General features: G+C 43.1%; 1 protein-coding gene across 1 annotated transcript; it reads right to left on the bottom strand.

Annotated features, from left to right (window-relative positions):
- Positions 1–13716: 13716 nt before the first annotated feature.
- On the bottom strand, positions 13717–25054 carry LOC308153982 (uncharacterized protein). Its single transcript, XM_080527163.1, has 8 exons — positions 24869–25054; positions 24031–24197; positions 20591–20753; positions 19815–20113; positions 17659–17733; positions 17327–17489; positions 15512–15809; positions 13717–14306 (listed from the first exon to the last, which is right to left on the bottom strand). The coding sequence occupies exons 1-7, from the start codon at positions 24919–24921 to the stop codon at positions 15524–15526; spliced, it is 1206 nt and encodes a 401-aa protein (XP_080383289.1). The 5' UTR covers positions 24922–25054; the 3' UTR covers positions 13717–14306; positions 15512–15523.
- Positions 25055–25270: the final 216 nt, after the last annotated feature.

Genomic DNA, 25270 nt, shown 5'->3' with positions numbered 1-25270 from the left:
TAAATCCCCCGATGATCAATTCACTATCTTTCTATCTTTGAATTACTACAATCTATGTAATGCAACAATCACATGCAACGTGTCTGTATGTTTGAACATGCATGCATGTGTGAGCCCGGATCAACAGGAGGGGGGGAGGGGCAAGTCTCTGTCCTTTCCTTCTGGGGGAGACCGCGCCCTCTGTTTTCGCCTTAATCAACAATCTTAACACAACTCTGTTTTCACAAACAAATTACATTCTCCACGACACAACAACTTCACGACTATCCTTAGATGAGCAATGCAATCGATCAAATTCAGCTTCCCTTTTTCTCTTTGAAACTGGAGACAAAGACAGCCTTGTATGAGACAACATGTGTGAGCTCGGATCAACAGATAGAGGAAGGAGGAGGGGGAGGGGCTGGTCTTTGCCCTTTTCCTCCGGGGGGAAACCCGCTGTGGACTCTTAGATTAATCTTTACAACATAACATTGCTTTCATAAACAATTACTTTTCACGACACCGCAATATCAAGATTATCTTTCAATGCAGTTAAACGTATTGTTTACCAAATGTTTCATTCTAATGTTCTTTAATGCCTTTTTTCCACAGCCTCTCTCTCAAGAGCCTGAGCCTGCGGGCGTAAGGCTCGGACGGCACTTAAAGCAATTAGCTCCGCTCACTGCTCTCAATGGTTCTTTTGTCTTATCAAACACGGACTATGCTCTTACTTACAAAACACATCAACCAAGAATTCTCATTCCTTTACACTCATCAGACTATTTTCTGATACAAATACCTTGTTCCCAAAACAAGCCTACATGCAGCTCATTCTCTGCTGTACTACAAATCAATATTGCCGACCCATTAACAAAACGTCTTCCGTTAATTTCCTGTCGACAGCGCATTCGCAAAACGCGCACTGAAGCAATTCATTCTTTGCTCCACAAACACACACACGATACTTCTACAATATCGTACAATTACACATTTTATGTACAAATACAGATTTCTAAATCCGGCTCTTTAAATTCAATCCAATTGTAATTATCTTATATTTCTAACAGATACTCAACACAAATCTAAATTCTTTTGTTTACAGCTTTAAGACCATTTAATTACATCAAAGCTGGAAGTCTGACAGAGAGAGAGAGAGGGACAGAGAGGAGGAGGAGGAGGAGGGGCAGAAGTCAATGGGTTACAGGCACAGAGGGAGAGACAGAGAAAGGGCAGAGAGAGGGGGAGCAGAGAAAGGGGGGGAATTGGCTACTTACCTCCAGGCGCTGAGAGAAGAAGTTGAAGAGATGCAAAAATTGACGGTCACTATAATTACTTTAAGCTATATATATTTACTCCTGGCTAGCTCGCCATTATTTCGTATATATTTGGTATCTGTTACTGCTAAACATGAAGAAGAGTTCTTGAGCAAATTTAAGAGTGTTTATTCAAAAAAGCAGGTTACACAGCATGGCCCCTCAATGGAGCTGGTGGTCCGATGAAGGAAAAGAGGGATCTGAACAAAAAGAGAAAGAGTCCCTCTGTGCACAGGATTTTATACCCCCCCCTTGTCACTGTCGCTGAGCCAATCAAAACAGAGTCCACGTCATTTTAATTTGGTTAGATACAAAGTTTTACCAGTGAGATCATAGTAGGTGAGGTCATTTTCTGGCCTGTAAATAGGATGTTATTGTCTTATTATAATGCAATTCACCCTATGGTCTAATACAATTCTAATGCAATTTATGTTATGGGCGTCTTGTTGGCTCGGGCCCTAATGCAATTATATCTTCCCATGATGATATTACATCCTCTGCACATGCATGTCAAAAGGCCATTGTGTGTATTTAGAGGCCCACCGCTATAGTTACAGAGCATGAAAATACACTACAAAAGCGTTCTGTATTGAGTGATTTTGTGTCTGGTGAATGTTTGTTGTCCATGCAGCTGCTAGACTTCTCTCAAAAGCTGTGTACTTGCCTGGAGCGTCTTATACTGACCTACGGCAGCTACAAGTTCTTCTCTCTGGATGAGTCTCATCCAGAAAGGTACACACACACAGCCCCCCCCACACACACACACACACACACACACACACACACACACACACACACACACACACACACACACACACACACACACACACACACACACACACACACACACACTTTAAAGTAAGCAGTGCACCCCTTGAAAAAGACATCTTGGTCTCAGTGAGCCACTGTCAATGTAAAGATGAATAATACCAATAATCATTACCTCATTTAATTTCTCCTTCGTCACATTCATCCCTCCCCTATCCCTCATCAACCATTTATTGATCCCTCTCTCCATCTCTGTCCATTCCAGCATCTCACACTTCTTCATTGGCCTATGTCAGATAGGCAGTACGACGATATCCATATTCCGCTACTGCCAGCCGACCCCGTACCTGGCGAGGGTGAACACCGGCCTGTACAAACGCATGCGCTGGAACGTGAAGAGACCCCAAGAGAGACCACCGCAGCAGCAGCAGCAGCAGCAGCAGCAGGAGACAGAGGGAGGGGGGACAGTCGGGGCGGCAGAGGGAGAGATTGAGGGAGGGACAGACGGACAGACGGAGAGAGAGATGGAGGACACTACAGAATAGTGAGTGAAGCTCAAAGGAGAGTTCCATTCAGAGAGAGAGAGAGAATAATGACATGATTAAAACCTCAAACTGTTTAAATCCAGTTTGCTGGACTAATGTAATTATTAGATGGGGTGGTATTAGGCAGAGTGGGTTTAGTAAACTGTGGCCTCAGATTCATAAACTGTGCTCACAGTTTAGCAAACTGTGGCCTCAGATTCATAAACTGTGCGCACAGTTTAGTAAACTGTGGCCTCAGATTCATAAACTGTTCGCACAGTTTAGTAAACTGTGGCCTCAGATTCATAAACTGTGCGCACAGTTTAGTAAACTGTGGCCTCAGATTCATAAACTGTGCGCACAGTTTAGTAAACTGTGACCTCAGATTCATAAACTGTGCGCACAGTTTAGTAAACTGTGGCCTCAGATTCATAAACTGTGCGCACAGTTTAGTAAACTCACTCCGCAAATCCCTCCGCAAATCACTCCGCACCTGACGTAAACTGAGGACTCCCTACTCCTGCCCGTCCGCGGCACATGTTCGGCAAGTTCATACAGTCAGCATCCCACTTTCCCAAAATTCACGTTGTTGTAACTGGTAAGTAGACTAATGTTATAACCTACATAAATTACACGTATTTACATTCATCCAGGATTCTATTACTGTAACCGAATACCGAAATCTGTAATTGAAGTTTGAATGGAAGTCTATGAGAACATCGCATTTCAACACACACGGCCCCGAGGCGAGGGTGAACACCGGCCTGTACAAACGCATGCGCTGGAACGTGAAGAGACCCCAAGAGAGACCACCGCAGCAGCAGCAGCAGCAGCAGCAGGAGACAGAGGGAGGGGGGACAGTCGGGGCGGCAGAGGGAGAGATTGAGGGAGGGACAGACGGACAGACGGAGAGAGAGATGGAGGACACTACAGAATAGTGAGTGAAGCTCAAAGGAGAGTTCCATTCAGAGAGAGAGAGAGAATAATGACATGATTAAAACCTCAAACTGTTTAAATCCAGTTTGCTGGACTAATGTAATTATTAGATGGGGTGGTATTAGGCAGAGTGGGTTTAGTAAACTGTGGCCTCAGATTCATAAACTGTGCTCACAGTTTAGTAAACTGTGGCCTCAGATTCATAAACTGTGCGCACAGTTTAGTAAACTGTGGCCTCAGATTCATAAACTGTTCGCACAGTTTAGTAAACTGTGGCCTCAGATTCATAAACTGTGCGCACAGTTTAGTAAACTGTGGCCTCAGATTCATAAACTGTGCGCACAGTTTAGTAAACTGTGACCTCAGATTCATAAACTGTGCGCACAGTTTAGTAAACTGTGGCCTCAGATTCATAAACTGTGCGCACAGTTTAGTAAACTCACTCCGCAAATCCCTCCGCAAATCACTCCGCACCTGACGTAAACTGAGGACTCCCTACTCCTGCCCGTCCGCGGCACATGTTCGGCAAGTTCATACAGTCAGCATCCCACTTTCCCAAAATTCACGTTGTTGTAACTGGTAAGTAGACTAATGTTATAACCTACATAAATTACACGTATTTACATTCATCCAGGATTCTATTACTGTAACCGAATACCGAAATCTGTAATTGAAGTTTGAATGGAAGTCTATGAGAACATCGCATTTCAACACACATGGCCCCGATTTTAATCGCACGGCGAAAATTCGATTCCATTCATTTTGAATGGGACAAAGCACACGGCGTGCGAGTTTTGTCGCACTGTCAAATTTGTGCTTTTTCCCATTCAAAATGAATGGAATCGAATTTTCGCCGTGCGATTAAAATCGGGGCCGTGTGTGTTGAAATGCGATGCTCATAGACTTCCATTCAAACTTCAAAATGGAATGTTGACGCGCAACAGAAATCGCACGCTGTGTGCAGAGCCCTTTAGGTTGTTGAATAATTGTCTGGACAATTGTCTGGCTGGCTACCAGCTCCCAAGCAGCAACGTTTATAGATGAGATTTAGAAATTCTGTAGACATTTTTACCAATATATTGCATTAGGCTACACAGATGTTTATTTCATGTAGGCTACTTAGACTGGGCTAGATATTTTTGGATAAATTAAGATTACTTTAGTTATGCATATAGGGAGAAAATAGAATAATATAATTGAGTGGAATTGAATTTAGTGTTGCTAGGATTATAAATCAAGGTTAAAATAACTGATGTTCACTTAACTGTACCTTTTGCATGGTTACTTATGCAGTTTGTCTGTTTTTCCTCCCCAGAAATTGATTCCCAGCGAACTTGTGCCAGTAGCCTTCCGCTCTGTAAGTCAGAAGTGTGTTTCTTTGATTCTTCCTCTCATCTCATCCATCTTAGCTGATGCCTCCCTACCCCTCACCATTTGTCTTTCCCTCTGTTTATTCACTTTTCACTACTGTTCAGTTTTGTAACTCAGAAATCTACAGTAGGCTATTACTGTAGGTATTCAAATACATTGTTGAGGTGAGGAGAGGTCTGAGTCCATCTACAGCTAGTGATGATGCCATACCTTTTTTTAGTCACTGAATTGTATTTCTTTGATAGAATGGATGAGTTGGATAAAGAGTGGATCACCTTTTTACGTGAGCAACGGAGGTTGGATGAGAGGGTTATCTCAACGTTCATCAATGAAAAGGTATGCATATATACTTACTTACATATTACTTACATATTATACTTACTTACTTAGGTATGCATACATACTTTTTTGAGCAGCATACAAAGCAGTATTTCTAGTTGGAATATTGTAGTTTCCAGACTGGAAAAGGGATTGGGGCACACACACAGGACTTTGGAAAGAGGGTGAGGGCATGCAAAGAGGGTGAGAGGCACAAGTTCCATAATGTTTTTGTTTTTCAGATTGACTGCTATGCTGTCCATGGGATGACAGATGACGAGCTAATGAGTTATGTACCCAAGATTGGAGACCGGATAGCTATTCGGCAGTACTGCAGAAGAGAAGTAGCTGCACTTGAAGGAACCACCACAACTGTCTCCAAAGCTACAGAAAGGTTGATGTCCAAACTAAAACAAAGACGGGGCACTAAAAACACTGAAGATGTTTATTCTGGAAAACGGGCCTGCAAAACCAAAAACACTGAAGGGGATGATCGCGCTGGAAAAATGTGGGGGAACAAAAATGCTTCCAAAGTGAAGCGCACTTACCAAATGGGGTTGTTTGAAGAAGTTGGGGGCTCTTTCAATCAAGTGAAAGGGAAAAGAGGAGGCGGCACTAGACACCTACAAGCAGAAAAGAACACCACAATGGCAGAGTTGGTTGAAGTAGGAAAAGCCCTTTTTTTCCCTCACGGGAAAAGTAAGCTTGGTGATTTGAATGAATTTGATTTCACAATTAGGGACTTCACCGAAGTGGAGCTTGATCCATTGCTGAGTCTGGGTCAACTGTATGAAAGTCTAAAAGTAAAAATGTTGAGAGTCTACCTATCTTGTAAAGCAAGGTCTGACACTGGAACACCTCCGCCTGCAGCTGTTTCTCCGCCTGCAGCTGTTTCTCCGCCTGCAGCTGTTTCTCCGCCTCCAGCTGCCTCTCCACCTACTTCTCCACTTGGATTTGGTTCTGCTCCTGCTTCTCCACCAGGGTTTGATTCTCTACCTGCTTTTCTACCTGGATTTGAATCGCCACCTGCAACTGCTTCTCGGCCTAGACTTGCTTCTTCACCTCCATCTGCAGCTGCTTCTACCTCTACAGCTGCTTCCACAGGGAGCAGGCACCCCATTATAGTTGATGAGGAAATACAGATAGGCTACTCCTTTATGGATGACACCATCAGTCTGGATGATACCCTACCACTAGATAATATATCATACCCTCTGGAAAGTGCAACAGTTGAACCTCCCAAGGTCACAAAGCTAAGGCTTCACAGGGGAAATGTGTTTGAAGAGTTAAATGCTGCCTGTAAGGATGGTCGTCTATCTGTTGATGACACTCTCTTGGAGGTGGCGATGGTTCTACCCAATGGTACCACAGAGAAGGGAGAAGACACTGGTGGAGTCCTGCGTGATGCTTTAAGTGAATACTGGGAGACCTTTGTTATGAAATGCACTTGCGGAAACGCTGTGAGAATACCTATGACAAGACATGACATGACAGATGAATGGGAAAACGTAGCTAAAGTAATGGTCATAGGCTACAACATTGCCAATTATTTCCCTGTAGTACTGGCCAAGCCCTTCCTCTTCTACTGTCTTGGACAAAAAAATCATGGATGATGACCTGTTTTCAACGTTTTTAGAAACAGTTCCCACTGAAGAAAAGGACGTTTCTGAGCAAGCAATGAAGGACTTCAAATCAATTTCTGGAACAGAGGAATGGATGGATTTCCTAGAGGCACATCATGTAAAACGTCTTGTCACAGAGGAGAATGTCAGGAAGACGTTACTTGAAGTGGCACACAAAGAAATAGTGCAGGATCCAGCATATATAGCTGACTGTTGGAGCACTGTGTTGAAAGGGCTGAAACTGCCCCCAGGGGGAATGGATGAAGTGATGACCAGCCTCACTCCTACAAGCAGGAAAGTTGTAGCCAAGCTACAGTATGAGAACCTCAACAAAAGAGAACAGGAGATTCTGGATTTCCTGAAGAAGTTCATCAGGACCTGTAGCGAAGCTCGGCTCAGGAAATTTCTCAGATTTTGCACCGGTAATTCTGCAAGAAAGTTTCAGTTATTTGATAGTATTAACCTGTTCCTTTGAAGTCTGTTCAGTGCTGTAAAAATGTATTGACTAATACTAATCAGTCAATTAATTGACTAATGGGTGGCATCCATACCATTTTGTGTTGTCTTTAATAGGTGCAGACCTCCTGGTTGCCAAGGAAATCCACATCCGATTTGTTGAGCCTAAGAGTACCTTTACAAGAAGCCCCCAGTCCAACACATGTGGGTGTGTGTTAAAAGTCCCAAACAACTATGGATCATACCTTGAATTGGCAGAAGAGTTCACTAGCGTCCTTGATGCAAACGTGTGGGTGATGGACATTATTTAGTGGTAAGTGTCAGGTGTGTGAGTTCAATGTACATGATTGGGTATGTACATCTACAACTGCATGTAGCTCATGTTATGCTTCTCTATTCTACTGTAGGTAATTCACCATCTCTCTGGAGGTCCCCAGGAAACGGTGTTGTTGTGGCAGAATGGCACCTTCATTCTCTCTCTTTCCGTAATTCTGCTTACCCTGAGTTTCTTTCATGTTATGTTATTAACAGTATATCAGGGTCCTCAAACAGCATGCACATTCGTCAATTATTCAACAAAAAAGGGGACTTTATTTATTTTTTGTACATTCATTTTATTATTTCCACTGCCAGGGTTAAGTTTACCCTGGGTTAGTTTCATGTTTAACAGCATATCAGGGTTCTGATTAACAGTATATCAGGGTGCTCAAATAACATGCACAAGTCAATGTGGGGAACATGGCGCGTTCCGACCTGCAGAGGGAGCCACAGGACGGTTGGTGTACAGTATATCAGTTCTCAAATAACATGCACATTAGTCATTTTATTAAACAAAAATGACTTTAATTTTGTTTTGCCATTTATTTGATAATTTCCACTGCTAAGGTAAATGCATTATATTCTGTAGTTTTACTCAAGATACTGACATCCCAGGTTTGTCCATCACCCTTTCAAAATAATAAGAGTCTGAGTCTATGAAGAGGCTGCTTGGAGCTGGCCCATGTGAATGTATTCCAGAGCCTGGTGATGGTCCTCATATGAATCTCACTCACTCAACATTTACAAGTGCAGACAATTCTTCCCTCAAGGAAATGTAGAGGTCAATTGCCATGAATGCATCCACAGGAACATGGAGATTGTTTTGTGCCATTATGTGGGTGCACAGGGTGAAAACGTCCTCATCACAAGCTATGTCATGGCGGTGGATACAGTCGCCTTCACAGTTGGTACGATTTTCCTCAGACACTTGACACAGATAATCGCCTGTGCCATACAATTCAGGTATGGTATACATGACATCCGGGCGACCGTGGGGAACAAGCTCATTCCTTGATGGACGAATCAGAAGGCTGTTCCAGGTCTCCTTAACTGAATCCAATTCATCCTGCGGACATGATCAGAGTAATACCAAATCAAATTACAAAATTGATTACTGGGAAAAGTTTAGGCCTTTTATTAAAGTATAATCATAGGCCTGTTGGTTAGAGTATTTTAGGCTATACATGTCTACACCATCCATTGTTGATGCCACTTACCTGAATCAAACCAAGGAAGCAGAATAAGATAAGGTTCTTGTCCAAGAAGTCACCATCAAACTGACCTTCATCTTTGAGTCTGTGAAGATGTTGGAGCCAAAACTCCACACACTCTTTACGAAGAAAGCCCCACCAGCTCTCTATTCTTTGATTGCTCGTGCTTTTACCATATATAAAGCTTTTGTTACCACCATGAGCATCATCATCATTGCGACGTAGGTAACGTTGTATATCCCGGATCGTACTGTTTTCTGTTCCCATATCTGCCCTCAGGATACGGGGGCATCCACCAAGCTCCTCTACTGTCTCCAGGTAATAACCTCCTATAACTTTGGGGTCACTGCTGGTACAATATGCATTCAACCATAACATTCTTCGGGAGAATCCGTCTATAGCTCCATTGATGCATATACCGAAAGGCTTCAATTTGTCATAAGAATCAACATGCCATACAAAATTGGGCCCTTTGGCAAAGTATGCTCGTCTGCTCAATCTTCTTTTTCTTCTGAGTGTTGTGCCCTCTGGGTCAAGAGTGGATAGAATTAAGCGGACATCTTCTTTCCGTACACGCAACCCCCTTTCTTTGCATTTAGTGAACATCCACCTGTACCCATGCAGAGACCCTGAGCCTTGGAGCTCCTCCCTTATGAACTGTAGCGTTTCTGTTAAGTTGTCAAAATGTCGACAAAACAGTCCATTCTTCTTCAGGATTCGTTTGAGGGTTTTCAAGCTGAGAACAATCCTATGTTTTGTGCTCAAAATATGAACAATGTTCTTGTAGTTCAGGCCCAGGTTAAAGTATAGTTTTATTAACTCCAGCTTATCCATAGGAGGATGAAAAAAGACTGCTGATGAGAACTTAGGGTGGAGGGAGTTGATTCGTCCAGCTTTTCACTCAAATATTGCCTAGAGAGAAGCACAAAGAAGAGGGAAGATGAACAATGCTTATTCATGCTGCAATAAATCAAATCTAACTTGGGGGGGTTTAAATAAGTGTTATTCCACAAGTACAGGAACTACAGGTATACATTTTACCTGAAGATAATACACATATATAAAGTACACATATATATTACCTTTGCCTGTATATATATATATATATATATATATATTGAATCAGTTCTTCAATATCTCAACATGTACTAGAAGATACTCAAATTATATTAATATCACAAAGCACATACAGTACACTCAACAAAGATTTTGGTATTGATAGGACTAGGCGGTTCTGCCTTGAATGGAGACTCCAGGGACCCAAGTACCCAAACTGTGTTTTACCTCCTGAATATGACACCTGGGCAATACAATACTACCGATTTCCACTACATGAGGCTTTGTGAAGACAAAGTATTTCCCCATGACATGTATCAGTGTATTGGCAAATTCTACCATTGGGCACAGTTTAAAATGTATTAAAAACAAAACACAAATGACCCCCCCCCCTATAAATAACTTATAACTCCATTATTTTATAGGCTACAGTCAGGGGCGGACTGGGATCAAAAAACAGCCCTGGCATTTGCGACACAACAGCCCTATTTCCAAACGCAACACGCAACACGGATTGTTAACATAAAAAGTCAGAGGACAGATGCCAAACTACCGACATGTTTGCTGTAATTATATGTATTATCAGTAGGCAGTCATCAGTCAATATCTCTTTCAATAGCCTTTTCACACCGAATGTACTTTTTTGTGCTATTTTCGGCCCAATACATGCGAATTTCGGTGCATTCCTACTTCCAACTACACTTGCTCCCTGCATCCAGTTGTTGCACATTAACTGCATCGCTCTCATCAAATTCCCCCATTCTGAAAATGAAAGCAGTGTAACGTTAACTGCTGTTATAAACGGAATGATGACATGTTGACAGCGTGTCCACTGATATAGAACTGCGTGTCCGCGATATAGAACTGACTACGATAGTTATGGAGATATACTCCAGTTCTACATCGTGGAGCTCCGCCCCATAGGGGAGCTCTGCTCCTATTGGTTTACCCCGCTACCTAAAGCTCTGCTCCTATTGGTTTACCCTGCTACCTAAAGCTCTGCTCCTATTGGTTTACATACTCCAGTTCTACATCGTGGAGCTCCGCCCCATAGGGGAGCTCTGCTCCTATTGGTTTAGGGCCCTGGGCATCCGCGATGCAGAACTGCGTGGATGGCCCGGCCGATATAAAATGTTTTGGGCCGCGGTCTGCTGAAATAAGTTATTTTCAATGAAAATCACCAGATACAAAATTACAAATATATATATATATATTTTATATAATACATTCTGAGCGGCCCAGAGTCTCGCGGCCCTCCTGGCATTTGCCAGGCTTGCCCGGTGGCCAGTCCGCCACTGGCTACAGTAGTCTTAAGTGTAGCCGACTACCACCAAACTCCCACTAAGACAAAGCAAATCACTGCAAATACTGGATTTAGTAGGCTCTGCCTCAGGCTACTATCAAGCGGCTCATAATGAACGCCCCCAGTTTGGATGGCCAATCTATTACCTCGAAATGGACAAGGCATCAAACTAGGTTGCGTTTCATGACAATCGCGCTGGCAGTCATGTGACATATGCACACACTTCTAAGGTTTGGCTTGGTGTTTATTGTGGCACTGACAAGAGCTGGCTATTTCAAGTCATTGCATGCTTGATATCACGTCAAAGCCTCATTTGTATGCTTGCAAACGATACCAAACCTAACTAGGTGCGAGCGCGCAGTGGATGCGCATATGCGATTCAGTCACAGATTTGGGAGGGGGTAGGGTAGGCCTACATTTTAAATCCTAAAATGTTGAAATTATTTCAAACCTATGGGCCCCCTGTGCAATCTGCCACGCGCCTACAGCAGACCCAAACAATCAATTCAAGAACTATAATAACGGTATAACATAAGAACTGAAGCACAATAGAACAGCGCAACCCATAACTGACTACACCGCCGATGAAAGCTATGTAGGCTATCGCCGGACGGATGGCTGGCAACGCTGAGGTTTTTGCATGAAAAACACAAACAATGCACAGTAAAATTATAGGAAATTATAAAAAGCACAAAGCTTAATATCTAACTTATATCACTATCAAAGAAGTTGGCTTACCCATTGCGGTCCAGGCTATCAGCTGCAGTTGAATACAGGGAAATGAAGGCGAGACCGCGCGGTTTACGCAAGTGCGGAGTGATTATGAAACTGAGGGCAGGGCACGGTTTATGAATCTGAGGCCACAGTTTACTAAACTGCGCACAGTTTATGAATCTGAGGCCACAGTTTACTAAACTGTGCGCACAGTTTATGAATCTGAGGCCAGAGTTTACTAAACTGTGCGCACAGTTTATGAATCTGAGGCCACAGTTTACTAAACTGTGCGCACAGTTTATGAATCTGAGGCCACAGTTTACTAAACTGTGCGCACAGTTTATGAATCTGAGGCCAGTTTACTAAACTGTGCGCACAGTTTACTCTTTTTTTTATTTTTCTCCTAGGTGACCCCAGGGGGGCTCCGTAGTACGTGCACTCATGGAATGCCTCTTGTCCAAGCAAATTACCTCCTTTATGATTACCCCCTTTTTTTCCCACATTTTGTTTATAGACTTATTTTAAAAATTGATTAAATAAATAAAATCAGCATCAATCCGCAAACAATACCCCATAATGACAAAGTGAAAACAAGTTTTTAGACATTTCTGCAAATGCAGGGGCGGACTGGGATCAAAAAACAGCCCTGGCATTTGCGACACAACAGCCCTATTTCCAAACGCAACACGCAACACGGATTGTTAACATAAAAAGTCAGAGGACAGATGCCAAACTACCGACATGTTTGCTGTAATTATATGTATTATCAGTAGGCAGTCATCAGTCAATATCTCTTTCAATAGCCTTTTCACACCGAATGTACTTTTTTGTGCTATTTTCGGCCCAATACATGCGAATTTCGGTGCATTCCTACTTCCAACTACACTTGCTCCCTGCATCCAGTTGTTGCACATTAACTGCATCGCTCTCATCAAATTCCCCCATTCTGAAAATGAAAGCAGTGTAACGTTAACTGCTGTTATAAACGGAATGATGACATGTTGACAGCGTGTCCACTGATATAGAACTGCGTGTCCGCGATATAGAACTGACTACGATAGTTATGGAGATATACTCCAGTTCTACATCGTGGAGCTCCGCCCCATAGGGGAGCTCTGCTCCTATTGGTTTACCCCGCTACCTAAAGCTCTGCTCCTATTGGTTTACCCTGCTACCTAAAGCTCTGCTCCTATTGGTTTACATACTCCAGTTCTACATCGTGGAGCTCCGCCCCATAGGGGAGCTCTGCTCCTATTGGTTTAGGGCCCTGGGCATCCGCGATGCAGAACTGCGTGGATGGCCCGGCCGATATAAAATGTTTTGGGCCGCGGTCTGCTGAAATAAGTTATTTTCAATGAAAATCACCAGATACAAAATTACAAATATATATATATATATTTTATATAATACATTCTGAGCGGCCCAGAGTCTCGCGGCCCTCCTGGCATTTGCCAGGCTTGCCCGGTGGCCAGTCCGCCACTGTGCAAATGTATTAACATTTAAACACAGAAATACCTCATGTGCATATGTCTACACACCCTTTGCTATGACACTCAAATTAGCTAAAAAGCAAAAAATGTCATCAACAAATCACTCAATAAGTTGAGTTCATCTTAATGCAAGGATAATACCGTAGATTATGTAAATATGGAATCACATTTTTTTTTTATAGGGTCACTGATTTGCATAGGAATCAATTACACACTGTGAATGAATGAATGAATGAATGATCTTTATTGTCATTGTACAACGACATTTAAATGCATAAAACTACATTACAATTATGTAATGTTTTCAGAGAATACAAGTGGGTCAGATGATGTTTTTAATCCGTTAACATTACAAATATTAATCATATATTTGATTTAAGCACCAACAAGCAAAAATAAAGTGTCATACCAGCTTCCAGTTCAACCATAACATAAACGGAGACTGCTGAAAATGTTGATAACTTCTCTTCTCCTTTGTCCTCCATTAATATATTATACTGAGATCAAGCTGTTGTTTAAGCACACACAGGTGTGAGATACTTGTATAAACATGAACATGTAAGATAACGTTTGGCTGAAAGTAAAATCAAACATTAAGTTAAATGAAAAAAGGAAATACTAAAAGATAATAAATGTGAATTTATGACCATTGTTACTGAATTATTCAATCTCAATAAATGTGAATGACTTTCAGGTTTATTTACTCAGAAAAGCCAACATTTTCTTCATGATAGTTAGAATCAAAGCCTGCTATGGTCAGCACCCACAGTTTACAACTATGAGGGTTACATTAATAACCCTTGCGCTTGTAATATGCTTGTCTTACGAGGACATCTTCGGAGTAGTTCCCTTGATGGGTGTGATCGTCTACTCTGTCAGGGTCATTTGACATCCTCTCCATCCCCATGTTGTAGCCAGCCAACGCCGCTGAGAAAAACAAAGAAAGATTTTAGTGATATTGGCTAGTGAATCCAAATGCAGAACATAGTGTTCATTTGTATAAGAAATTGACAATTTATCACCTCACTTGTTCAATTGCTACCAAATGAGCTGACTTGGCGAGTGCTTATGGTACATCTGATTACAGGGAGGTAGGAGATCGCAGGGAGGGAACGGGTGATGACTACATTTAATTCACTTGCAACCAAAAAGCCGCCCAAATTGTGCTGGGGAACAACTAGTCTGCGAGATAAATTCGCTTTGATAGCAGGCCGCAGTAAACATCACGTCTGAGGCTCTCTACCCCCGCCCATATGATCAACCTATCAGAAACCACAAAAGTACACCCGCCTAAAGTTTAATAAAGTTCATGAACAACATCTAATCTCAGGCATGAAGGCAGCATAAATCATCAGAACACCAGCAATACCCGGTGGCCATGGGGAGAACTGCAGCTCTTTCCAAAAAGCATGTTACCCCAATGAAACCCATGTTTTGAATTGCGATTTTGGCTTACATTATTTCGTAATATTAAATGTAGTCTTCTCCCTATTTTTTTCATAGCCCACAAGCCACGTAAGAACACAAGCATTTTTTTTTTTTTTAATACTGAATTATATTATACATCACAACCATGTGGTGTCGGTGAAAAACTAAACCTGATCAGAAAAACACTTAAACGTGCCTCTACTTTAGCAACTGACTGCGCATGCGTTGGTGCCACCAATCAGATGTCACTATGAATGCTATGGCTAGCCAATAAACAGCGTTACTGCGATAATCCCATCTCACACAAGAAATCGATTGGCCGGTGTAGGCGTAGAATTTGAACGGTTCTCAGAATTTGATCGGGGTCCTGCCATTACTGAAACGTATCACTGTATGATTGGCTGTGATGATGTTACACATTATGATTGGCTGCAGAGCTGTAAACGGAAGCCATCTGGGTTACAGGGGTGGGCTAGTTTGCTGTTTTGCGCTTTAAGTTGCATTTCATGTACGACCATGAAACCACATCCACCTCATGTAGGATGAGGTGTAGGATGAGGTGGCAGGCCTTGGCACATTCATTAATGCAGTGTTCACCAGCTAAAAATTTACACAATTTATTATGGTCATTAAAGTCATTAAAATTCATAAATTCATAAAGTCATAAAAGTTTTGATAAAAAGATTTTAAAAAAAAGATAATACCTCCTCATTCATTCAGGTGGTGGAATGTTTTCTGGAATGTTTTTCGTCATCATCCTTCTCTTCCTCCTCCTCTCCGTAGCAGTTCCTCCGGACCTTCTGCAGTAGTCTGAGCAGCGTCTTCTCCACCTCGCTCTGGGAGAACTCTGGCCGTTCAAACTTGTCCTGGCAATGTCGGCAGGCCTGACCCAACGGACGCATCAGCACCGTGCCCCGCCCAGAAGAGTTCAACAGGCGGTACCAGAACACCACCATGACCCGCGTTGATGGCCAGGTGTTAAAGCACGAACCACACTTGAACCTGAGGGGGGTGGGGAGAGAGAGAGGGGGGAGGGAGAGAGAGAGGGGGGAGAGGGGGAGAGAGAGGGGAGAGAGGGAGAGAGGGGGGAGGGGGGGAGAGAGGGGGGAGGGAGGGAGAGAGGGGGAGGGAGGGAGAGAGGGGGGGGAGGGAGGGAGAGAGGGGGGGAGGGAGGGGGGGAGGGAGGGAGAGAGGGGGGGGGAGGGGGGGAGGGAGGAAGAGAGGGGGGGGGAGAGAGAGAGGGGGGAGAGGGGGAGAGAGAGAGGGGGGGGAGAGGGGGAGAGAGAGAGGGGGGAGAGGGGGAGAGAGAGGGGAGAGAGTGAGTGAGGGAGGGAGGGAGGGAGAGAGGGAAAAAAGAGAGGGGGAGAGGGGAGAGAGAGAGGGGGGGAGGGAGAGAGAGAGGGGGGAGAGGGGGAGAGAGAGGGGAGAGAGGGAGAGAGGGGGGAGGGGGGGAGAGAGGGGGGAGGGAGGGAGAGAGGGGGAGGGAGGGAGAGAGGGGGGGGAGGGAGGGAGAGAGGGGGGGAGGGAGGGGGGGAGGGAGGGAGAGAGGGGGGGGGAGGGGGGAGGGAGGAAGAGAGGGGGGGGGAGAGAGAGAGGGGGGAGAGGGGGAGAGAGAGAGGGGGGGGAGAGGGGGAGAGAGAGAGGGGGGAGAGGGGGAGAGAGAGGGGAGAGAGTGAGTGAGGGAGGGAGGGAGGGAGAGAGGGAAAAAAGAGTGTTTCAGTGGTGAGTGAGGACAATTAGTATTTGGGTGAAAAAAAGAAAGAAAAGTTCCATAGCCGACTCCATTGAGCAGAATTGAAAACCCTAGCTGCAGTGCCCTAGCTGCAGTACCCTAGCTGCAGTACCGTGCTTTCACCACACAGAGGCCCTGCAGCACTACTTTCCAAAAGACTACATGGCAACTACAAGTTGGACAACTACAAGTTGGACAACTACAAGTCCCACCTGATCAGCTGTTCAGACCAAGGCTTCAGACTGAGTGGGGCACTGACTATGTTGGGGAAGATTTAATTGGCCAGTCAAGACCTTTCTACTTTTTGGCCCTGAAAAACTCCCCAGTTGCTATGGCACTATGGTTTGGATTATGTATGATGAAGCACCATCCCATGAATTTGAAGGCATTTGCTTCTTGCACTTGAGCAGACAAAATGCCAGTTCTTGTGCCAGCTAGACATGACCAAACCTAATAATATATATATATATATATATATATATATATATATATATATATATATATATATATATATAATAATATAACACCCCCTGCTCTATGTTTCATATTTGAACCATGTTTCACATTTGAGATGGTACCCTTTGGTACATTAAAATGTTCATCTTATCTTCCCACACAAGACTTTTTTCCAGACATTTGCTGGCTTTTTAAAAAATATTTTTTATCTTCATGTGTGGGGTCTCTCTCAGATAAAAAATCTGTTAAGATTTAGAAAATCCTTATATGTGTACCAGGCTTTAGGCAGGGTGCTGTATATTCACAGTAAAAAAAAAAAGAAACAACTGACTGTCCGTGAGCAAAGTGGTTGAAGATCTTCCAGCCCCTCTCCTCCTCCTCCTCTGGGAGTGTTTCTGTCAGGCTGTAGTTGGTCTGGAAGGTCCACTTGTCATCACAGTCCTGCAGTTCCTCATTCACCTTCTCCTCAAAGGTCTCTGACCACAGAGTGGGGTCTAGGAGAGTCAAGTACCAGACAATGAAATGCAGTTCAGCATCTAACCAGTAGTGCTGTAACAATTCTGGAGTATTGTATTTTGACTGTACATATCTGTGCTGGTGTGTATGTTTATACTAACAAGATTATTGCTTTCATCAACAGGAGAGCTGATTGGTGTGGACTACCTGTACAGCCAGACAGGGAGAACCCTGCAGGACATGGACCCTGAGGCAGAGGATGTTGACCAGCTGCTGGAGGACCTGGACATGAAGGAGGAACTAGAGAATGAGGACTTCCAAGACGACACCATTGACTCCACAGTTGCTAGCCATTTTACTTTCATTTTTTGCTTTGCGTCCCACCACCATATTGCACAAGTTCAAGTAGTAGTCAGGTGGTGCATAAAATGCTGTGCAGGTAGCAGTGAGACATAGACGGTGTGTATGACAGTGTATTACATCTCACTGCTACCTGCACAGCATTTTATGCACCACCTGACTACTACTTGAACTTGTACTGTATCATATCTGAACTATATTATTGCATACTGTATGATATTACATCCCATGTCATTGGAATCTGCACAGCTTTTTACACCACTGTTCTACAGCAGCATGACTGGTGCAGCTGTAGTACTGCTGTAGTCTCTTATCACCCTACTCATTTACTTTTATTGTTGATTTGCATTCTGCTGCTATTGATGCTACTGATACTATTGCTGCTATTATTGATTGTTGATTTTGTTGTTCTCATATCCTGCTTATTGATTGTTGATTTTGTTGTTTTTATATCATACTTTATTTTATTATTGATCTTGTATTCTGCTGCAATGCCAATGTTGAATGAACCTGAACCCAAGAATTGTACTCTGTGTACCTGTACATTGGTGCAATAAAAGCAATTCTGATTCTGATTCTGAGTAGCTCTCTCTTCTTCTCTTTGCACAAAGTTATTCATTCAACCTCAGGGTTTTTAAGAGGCTAACTTGTTTATTTGTACTATTATTATAATTAGGGGTGGGCATCAATGATCGACGATCGATAATTGATTGATAAGGATCTTGGTCGATCACAAAATATTTTGCTCGATAATCATTAATAAATTGAGTGGAAATTAGTTTGTCCACGTTATGTGTGAGAAATGAACTTTGCATTTGCCTTCGCATTGAATTTCGCAACGCAGTACGGCATGATGCAACAAGTTACGCCGCTCATTGCAAACACTGCGCAGTGACATATAAATACAACACGACCCAGATGAAATACCACCTGCAAACAGTAGCTACATCCGACCTTGATTGCTCCTTCGCTACCTACTCAGCCCTCCATCACGTCTCATCTAATACGCGGGAGGTGTGATGCACAACGAGAAGAGAAAGTAACGATGGCCATCTGCAAATTAATCGAAACAGATATTCTGCCGCTCAGTTTTGTCGAGGGTAGAGGATTTCGTGCGCTCATGCAAATAGTTGAGCCAGCATATCCTATTCCATCGCGACGTTCCATAACCAGGGGCATAGAAATCAAGAATAAAGTTTTTTCCCCAAGGAAAACTTGTTATTTCTGCCCTAGGCGTTGTTTTAATGAAAAAAAAGCTTATCAATTAATCGATAATTGATCGTTAATTCTTGTGATTATCGAAAAAGAAATGTTGATCGTTTGCCCAGCCCTAATTATAATATATAATATTATACTATTATTATTTTTATTGATGTTTAAACATCAATAACACAACAGCTAGTGTCTATAAACTTCTGTTATGTCACAAAAAGCAACTTTTGGCTCAAGTGATCTTGAATTTACACAAAACACTTTTGGTAATTGTTCTTGTTTCTGGTGGGATTTGAACCGGTGACCTTCTGATCCATTCTTCCCCCCATACAAAAATGGCAATGGCGACATTTTTTATTGTGCATTAATTGTTTAGAATACATTGAGACTATTAAACATGTAGATAATGGAAAAGAAGCCTCAATTTCTCTTCCCTCTTTTTCTCCCTTTTTCCTCTTTTTTTCCTCCCTTTTCTTCTTCCCCCTTCTTCCCCCCTCTTGCACTTGCAAGGTTGCAAGTTCAAATCCCGCCTGAAACCACACCACTACTAGTGTGCCCTTGAGTAAGGCACTTAGCCCTCAGTTACTCCAGGGGGAATGTCCCTGTAATTCGTAATTGTAAGTCTATTTGGATTAAAAGCGTCTGCTAAATGGCAAAATTAAATTAAATTAAAATTAATAATCTCTGCTGTTTTATTCTGTCCTTCTGTATAAAACAGACCCCTACATGTTGCTGGCCCCGCCCCTTACCAAGGTGGGACCTGTAACATGTACACACACACACACACACACCGTTGTTGTAGTAGTAGCTGAGGTGCGGTTTCCCTGACACGTTTCTTCTCTTTCCCAGACTCTCCTCTCCGTAGCAGTTCCTCCGGACCGTTAGCAGCAGTCTGAGCAGCGTCTTCTCCACCTCGCTCTGGGAGAACTCTGGGCGTTCAAACTTGTCCTCCTGGCAACGTCGGCAGACCTGACTCAACGGACGCATCAGCACCGTGCCCCGCCCAGAAGAGTAGTAGAGTCGGTACCAGAACACCACCATGACCCGCCGCGTTGGTGGCCAGGTGCGAAAGCAAGAACCACACTTGAACCTGAGGGGGGGCGGGGAGAGAGAGAGGAGGGAGGGAGAGAGAGAGGGACGGAGGGAAAAAAAGAGAGTGTTTCAGTGATAAGTGAGGAATTAGTGTTAAAAGAAAGAAAGAAACGTTCCATAGCCGACTCCATTGAGCAGAATTGTAAACCCCTAGCTGCAGTACCGTGCTTTTACCACAAAGAGGCCCTGCAGCACTACTTTCCAAAAGACTACATGGCAACTACAAGTTGGACAACTACAAGTAAGTCCCACCTGATCAGCTGTTCAGACCAAGGCTTCATACTGAGTGGGGCACTGGGGGAATGGTGAAACCAATAGCTACACAAATCCCAAATAATAAAACTTTAACCTCATACTAATTGTTTGATTTAAAATCCAAACTCTGGAGTGAAGAGCAAAATAATAGAAAATGCTTCACTGTCCCATTACTTAGGCAGGGTGCTGTATATTCAGAGTAAAAAAAGAAACAACTGACTGTCCGTGAGAAAAGTGTCTGAAGATCTTCCAGCCCCTCTTCTCCTCCTCCTCTGGGAGTGTTTCTGTCAGGCTGTAGTTGGTCTGGAAGGTCCACTTGTCATCACAATCCTGCAGTTCCTGATTCACCTTCTCCTCAAAGGTCTCTGACCACAGAGTGGGGTCTAGGAGAGGGGGGGGACGGGACAGAAGATTACATGACTTTACAATGAGCCCGTCCTCAGATTTCTACCTCCACCAGCCTCCCCTGCTGTCGTGCTCATCATGGTTCTCGATGAATGAAAAGTGATGAAAGTGAAACTCTGGTGTAACCCAGACGTATAGAGCCTAGTAGACAGTCATACACACAGCTTACTAGACATACACACACTAAACAGACATGATAAATAGGATAATTCATTCTTAACTAAATGAATTAATTCTGACCTACTTAGTAAATGCAAAAAAGCAGTCAACAATAATTTAATTAATACATATTAAAAGTCCTCCGATGTCTATCTTCACCAGCCTCCCCTGTACTCTATGGTGTGACGACCCTCTCCCTGACTGCCTGTTACCTGTGTGTGTGTGTGTGTGTGTGTGTGTGTGTGTGTGTGTGTGTGCTATCCTTGCAGGTTCTGGAGGTGAGCATGGCAGAGGTCGTTAGCACATTAGCAGCACCTTGGCTTTGTGTGACTGGGTCCTTCAAGTCTCTTTCGGAGCCCAGTTGCTCTCCGCCCTGAGACACCTTTGTTTTTTGTTTGTTGTTTGTCCTTGGTTATTGCACCATACAACATTACACCTACACACTCCTCCACTCTCACCTACACTACTGACTTTATCTTTCTTTATGTTATTAATTTTGGTTAATAAACACTTTAATAGTTTACTTGGTTGTGTGCGTCTCCCTCTTTTGTCATGATTGTGCTCGGTTTGTGACGGTGACAGCAGTGGCGTAGCGGACGGGCCCGCAAGCGACGCACCGCGGGGGGGCCCCAGCCACTAGGGGGCCCCCTAACATTGGATCCACATTTTTTTTTTTTTTTATAATTTAAAAATATATAAAACAAAGAAAATAAGTGGCCCTTCATTGTGTCAACCTTAATTTTAATATATAGGCCTATATTAAAAAATATATACATGGTTAGCCGTATCCAATAGCAACATGACTGACGTCACACGTAGGCAGCGAGACACAAGGAAAATGAGCAAGCGAAAATACAATACAAAGTACAGTACAATAAGCATTCTTTAGGTGGTGATAGATTCTCTATTCGGACATTATAGCCGCTATATGTGGGACTGTCGGTCCGATATTGTAAAAAAATCCAATAAAAAATGTATGTTTACGGAAGTACATGTCTCAAGTATTATCTCGGCGGTTAGTCGAGTGAAAGAAAAACAACATACAGATGATAGTTCACACAATATAATACCACGAAAGCGTACAGCACTAAACAATAACATTTATTTGGGCAGCATCATACTCAAACTCAGGCAGAAAGGCAGGGTCCGGCCAGGTTCACAGTCACAGGCTGTCAGTGCATCATACAGGTACATAATTCAGCATGGTTAGGCTATATATAGCTGTTTCTTTTTCTATTCTACTATTCTATTCTACTTCTGCTGTCTGCGTCTCCCTGGGTATTCCTAGACCAGATGGCAAACAGTAAAGAAATGCCACAATATACCAGGACTTAAGAAACGAGATGTCCAACAAAGGATTTGACTAACCCTGGCCAATTTTACGCAGCAAGTAGACTCTGATGCAGCGGAGACAGGGTTGCCAGATTGGCTGGTTTTTGGTGGATTTAGAAGTTTTTAGATTGATTAGTTTGAAATTCTCAATCCCATCTGGCAACCCTTAGCGGAGAGTCTACAGATATGTTTACAGATATCACACTGCTGTGGACACCACACTTTGTTAAAATAAATAAAGCTTGTACTATTCTACTTATAATACATTCTACTGATGTAGTGTAGTCTACCATTTGGTTTTAGTTATAGGCTATTGCTCTCACTTGTTTGTACCTTTTGCTAAGTCAAGCATTTAGAATGTAGAGTGCATATTGCGAAATTTCGCAACGTCAATAACGCATCGGCCTCTAAAAAACGCACTTTTTTTTTCTCTTTTTTTTTTTTACTCCGTTGCGAAAGGGCCCCCGCCGCCGCCTTGCGGGGGGGCCCCGGGATTTGGCGCTACGCCACTGGGTGACAGGCCAGGAGATGTATGCCTGGCCCCTCCCAATGCAATCATAGGCAAGACACTTCTTTGCAGGAATTCAGACACACAGGCTGTGTTCGGAATAGCGTACTAGCATACTACTCATACTAGATATGACGTAGATTTTGAGTATGTAGTACGTTTGAACTGTACAGTATGCGAGATTTGAGTATGCGAGAAATGTAGTAGGCGAGCAGTTATTTCCGGGAAATTTGAAGTCGGTTATGATGGACACTAGCTCACGTCCTATTTCCCAAAATGCATTTCGCGTCCAGGGTTGCAGAGTTGCGTCCAGGGTTGCCAGATGGGGCGGGTTACCGCCGAATGGCGGACTTGATTTTGAGGTTATAGAAAGTTTAGGCTGTAAATTGTCAATCCCATCTGGCAACCCTGTGCGCTTTCAGCCTCGTCAAACTGCGTCATACAAACTTGTCATGCAGCTGTTGTTTACAAACATTATCCGCGAGCGATTTTCTTCAGTCTCTGAAACCATGGCAGACAGAGAAGCGGCGGGAGACCGGGCGTATAACTGTGAGTAACCAAACTATACATATTGTGGTAAAAAAAAATATTTGAATTATTCATAATGAACGTATCTTTATTGTTGTTGAAATAGTATCTACCGCTCGACTTGCCTGCAAGCCCTACATAATGATAATCATTAGCTTAGTGGTTATCAAGTTGATAACAGCTAATAACACTAGCTAGCTAACGTTACTGTAGCTACAACAACCTGACCTGCCGTGGTTATTAACGCCGTATTGTTGTTTCAAGGGACTGATGAAGACACCAAGCGCATGATTCGGTGGAGGGGGAAGAATGATGACATTTACCGGGAAGAGAAATGCTGCCATGATTGGCTTTCAGTAAGAACATCACGTTTTATGTGTTGTCATTTTCATGTGCATACTAGGGCTGCAACTAACGATTATTTTGGTAGTCGACTAATCTGTCGATTATTTTTCCGATTAGTCGTGTGGCCGCGGCAGTGGCCGCGGGCCCCAGTGCATGTTGTACCTCACCTTCTCAAGTCTGCACACCTGTGAATGTCACCCTGTTGTCCAGTCTCTCTGGCTTAACATACGTTCCCATTGCAAATTCAAATAATGACTCATGAAATATTTGAATTTGAACATTTATTTATAATAAATAAATTAAATAATACAAATGAAAGTGCAAATATAAACTTGGTAATGTGCAAATGTTTTTGGTTGCTTTAAGAGCATCTTTAACCTTACCAAAAGTAGCTTCATACTTTCCCTCCATGAGCTTGGTAAAGTAGGTTCTGGAAGGTAAGGTGTAACCTGGATGGAATGTGTTCACCATCTGCTTAAAGCCCTCATCTTCGACCATGGATATTGGTCTCATGTCATCGTCCACTCTTTGCTGCTTGTGCTTACTAGTTCTAAAACAGAAAGAACAAAACAGAAAGCTGTATTAATTATCATCACAAGTTGTAAGCTACAGTATCAGTTTTTTAGATAATGTACTGCCTAATTCCAATTAAACCAGTGAACTGAATATATCTTAAGTTACAACTTAATTATTGATGTGCTCCAACCCTCAGTCTAAAGCCGGATTTATGCTTCTGCGTCACACATCTAACCTAACGTTACGCCAAGCTACAGCTGCTCACAGAGCTAGTTGATTGGCTAGCTAGCATTGCTGGCTAGACTACAGACAGCTCACGTTAGTAGGCTACGCTTGGCGCTGTTTATCTTATAGACAGCTCGCTGGTGGACTCAACATAATTGAAATAGCATTCACTTATCAAGCATCATTCATGATCATCCACCATGACTACCTGGTATTTTAATAGCGACCACCCCTCACTTCATTTCATCTCGCGTTCTCCTGGCTTCAACATGGAAAACCCCTGCTACATAACGTTACATACAAGCGCCTCTGTCTGTCACACGCGTGCCACAGGGCAAATAAATTAATAGCACAAACGCTCATAGCATGTACAGCCCTGTCCATGAGACGTTGTTTTCCAACATGTAACAGTAAAGCTAACATAAACATTACGACCCTAACAATATAACCGTTATATTAAATAACGTTAGTAAAACTTACCCAGCTGATTCGTGCATGGCTCCCGGGTGCTTTCGTTTAAGATGCTCGTGCATCGCGGTGGTGCTGCTGTGGAACGCGAGTTTTACTTTACATATATTACATTTCACGGACGAGTGTGGTTTGTCGTCCGTAAAATATTCCCAGACTTTGCTGAGTCTAGGTCTCTTTCTCCGCTCATCTTCGCCGCCCTGCGATGCCGCCATGGTTCATACGCTCTCTCCTTCTTTCCTTCTTTGCCGTATGTAGTAGGCTACTAGAGCTGTAGACGTGACACTGCCCCCAGCAGTTCCTGTAGTGCATTGCAATTACAAATGAACAGCGCGGCTCTGTATTGAATGAATGAATGGTCTTTATTTATTATTATCGGCTCGTGTGTTTCTAATACGATTAGTCGACAACAAC

The sequence above is a fragment of the Nansenia antarctica genome, assembly GCF_963989245.1.
Source record: "Nansenia antarctica genome assembly, chromosome: 3".
In the NCBI taxonomy this organism is placed as follows: domain Eukaryota; kingdom Metazoa; phylum Chordata; class Actinopteri; order Argentiniformes; family Microstomatidae; genus Nansenia; species Nansenia antarctica.
This window is presented reverse-complemented; position numbering and strand designations above follow the sequence as displayed.

What these genes read in the sequence shown, in the direction of transcription:
- LOC308153982 (XM_080527163.1), bottom strand. Translation starts at nt 24,921, where the DNA reads ATGCACGAGCATCTTAAACGAAAGCACCCGGGAGCCATGCACGAATCA. An exon ending in CAGCTACTACTACAACAACG is followed by an intron (nt 17,734 to 19,814) that starts GTGTGTGTGTGT and finishes CTTCATGTCCAG; the next exon opens with GTCCTCCAGCAGCTGGTCAA. An exon ending in AACCACTTTGCTCACGGACA is followed by an intron (nt 15,810 to 17,326) that starts GTCAGTTGTTTC and finishes CACCCCCCTCAG; the next exon opens with GTTCAAGTGTGGTTCGTGCT.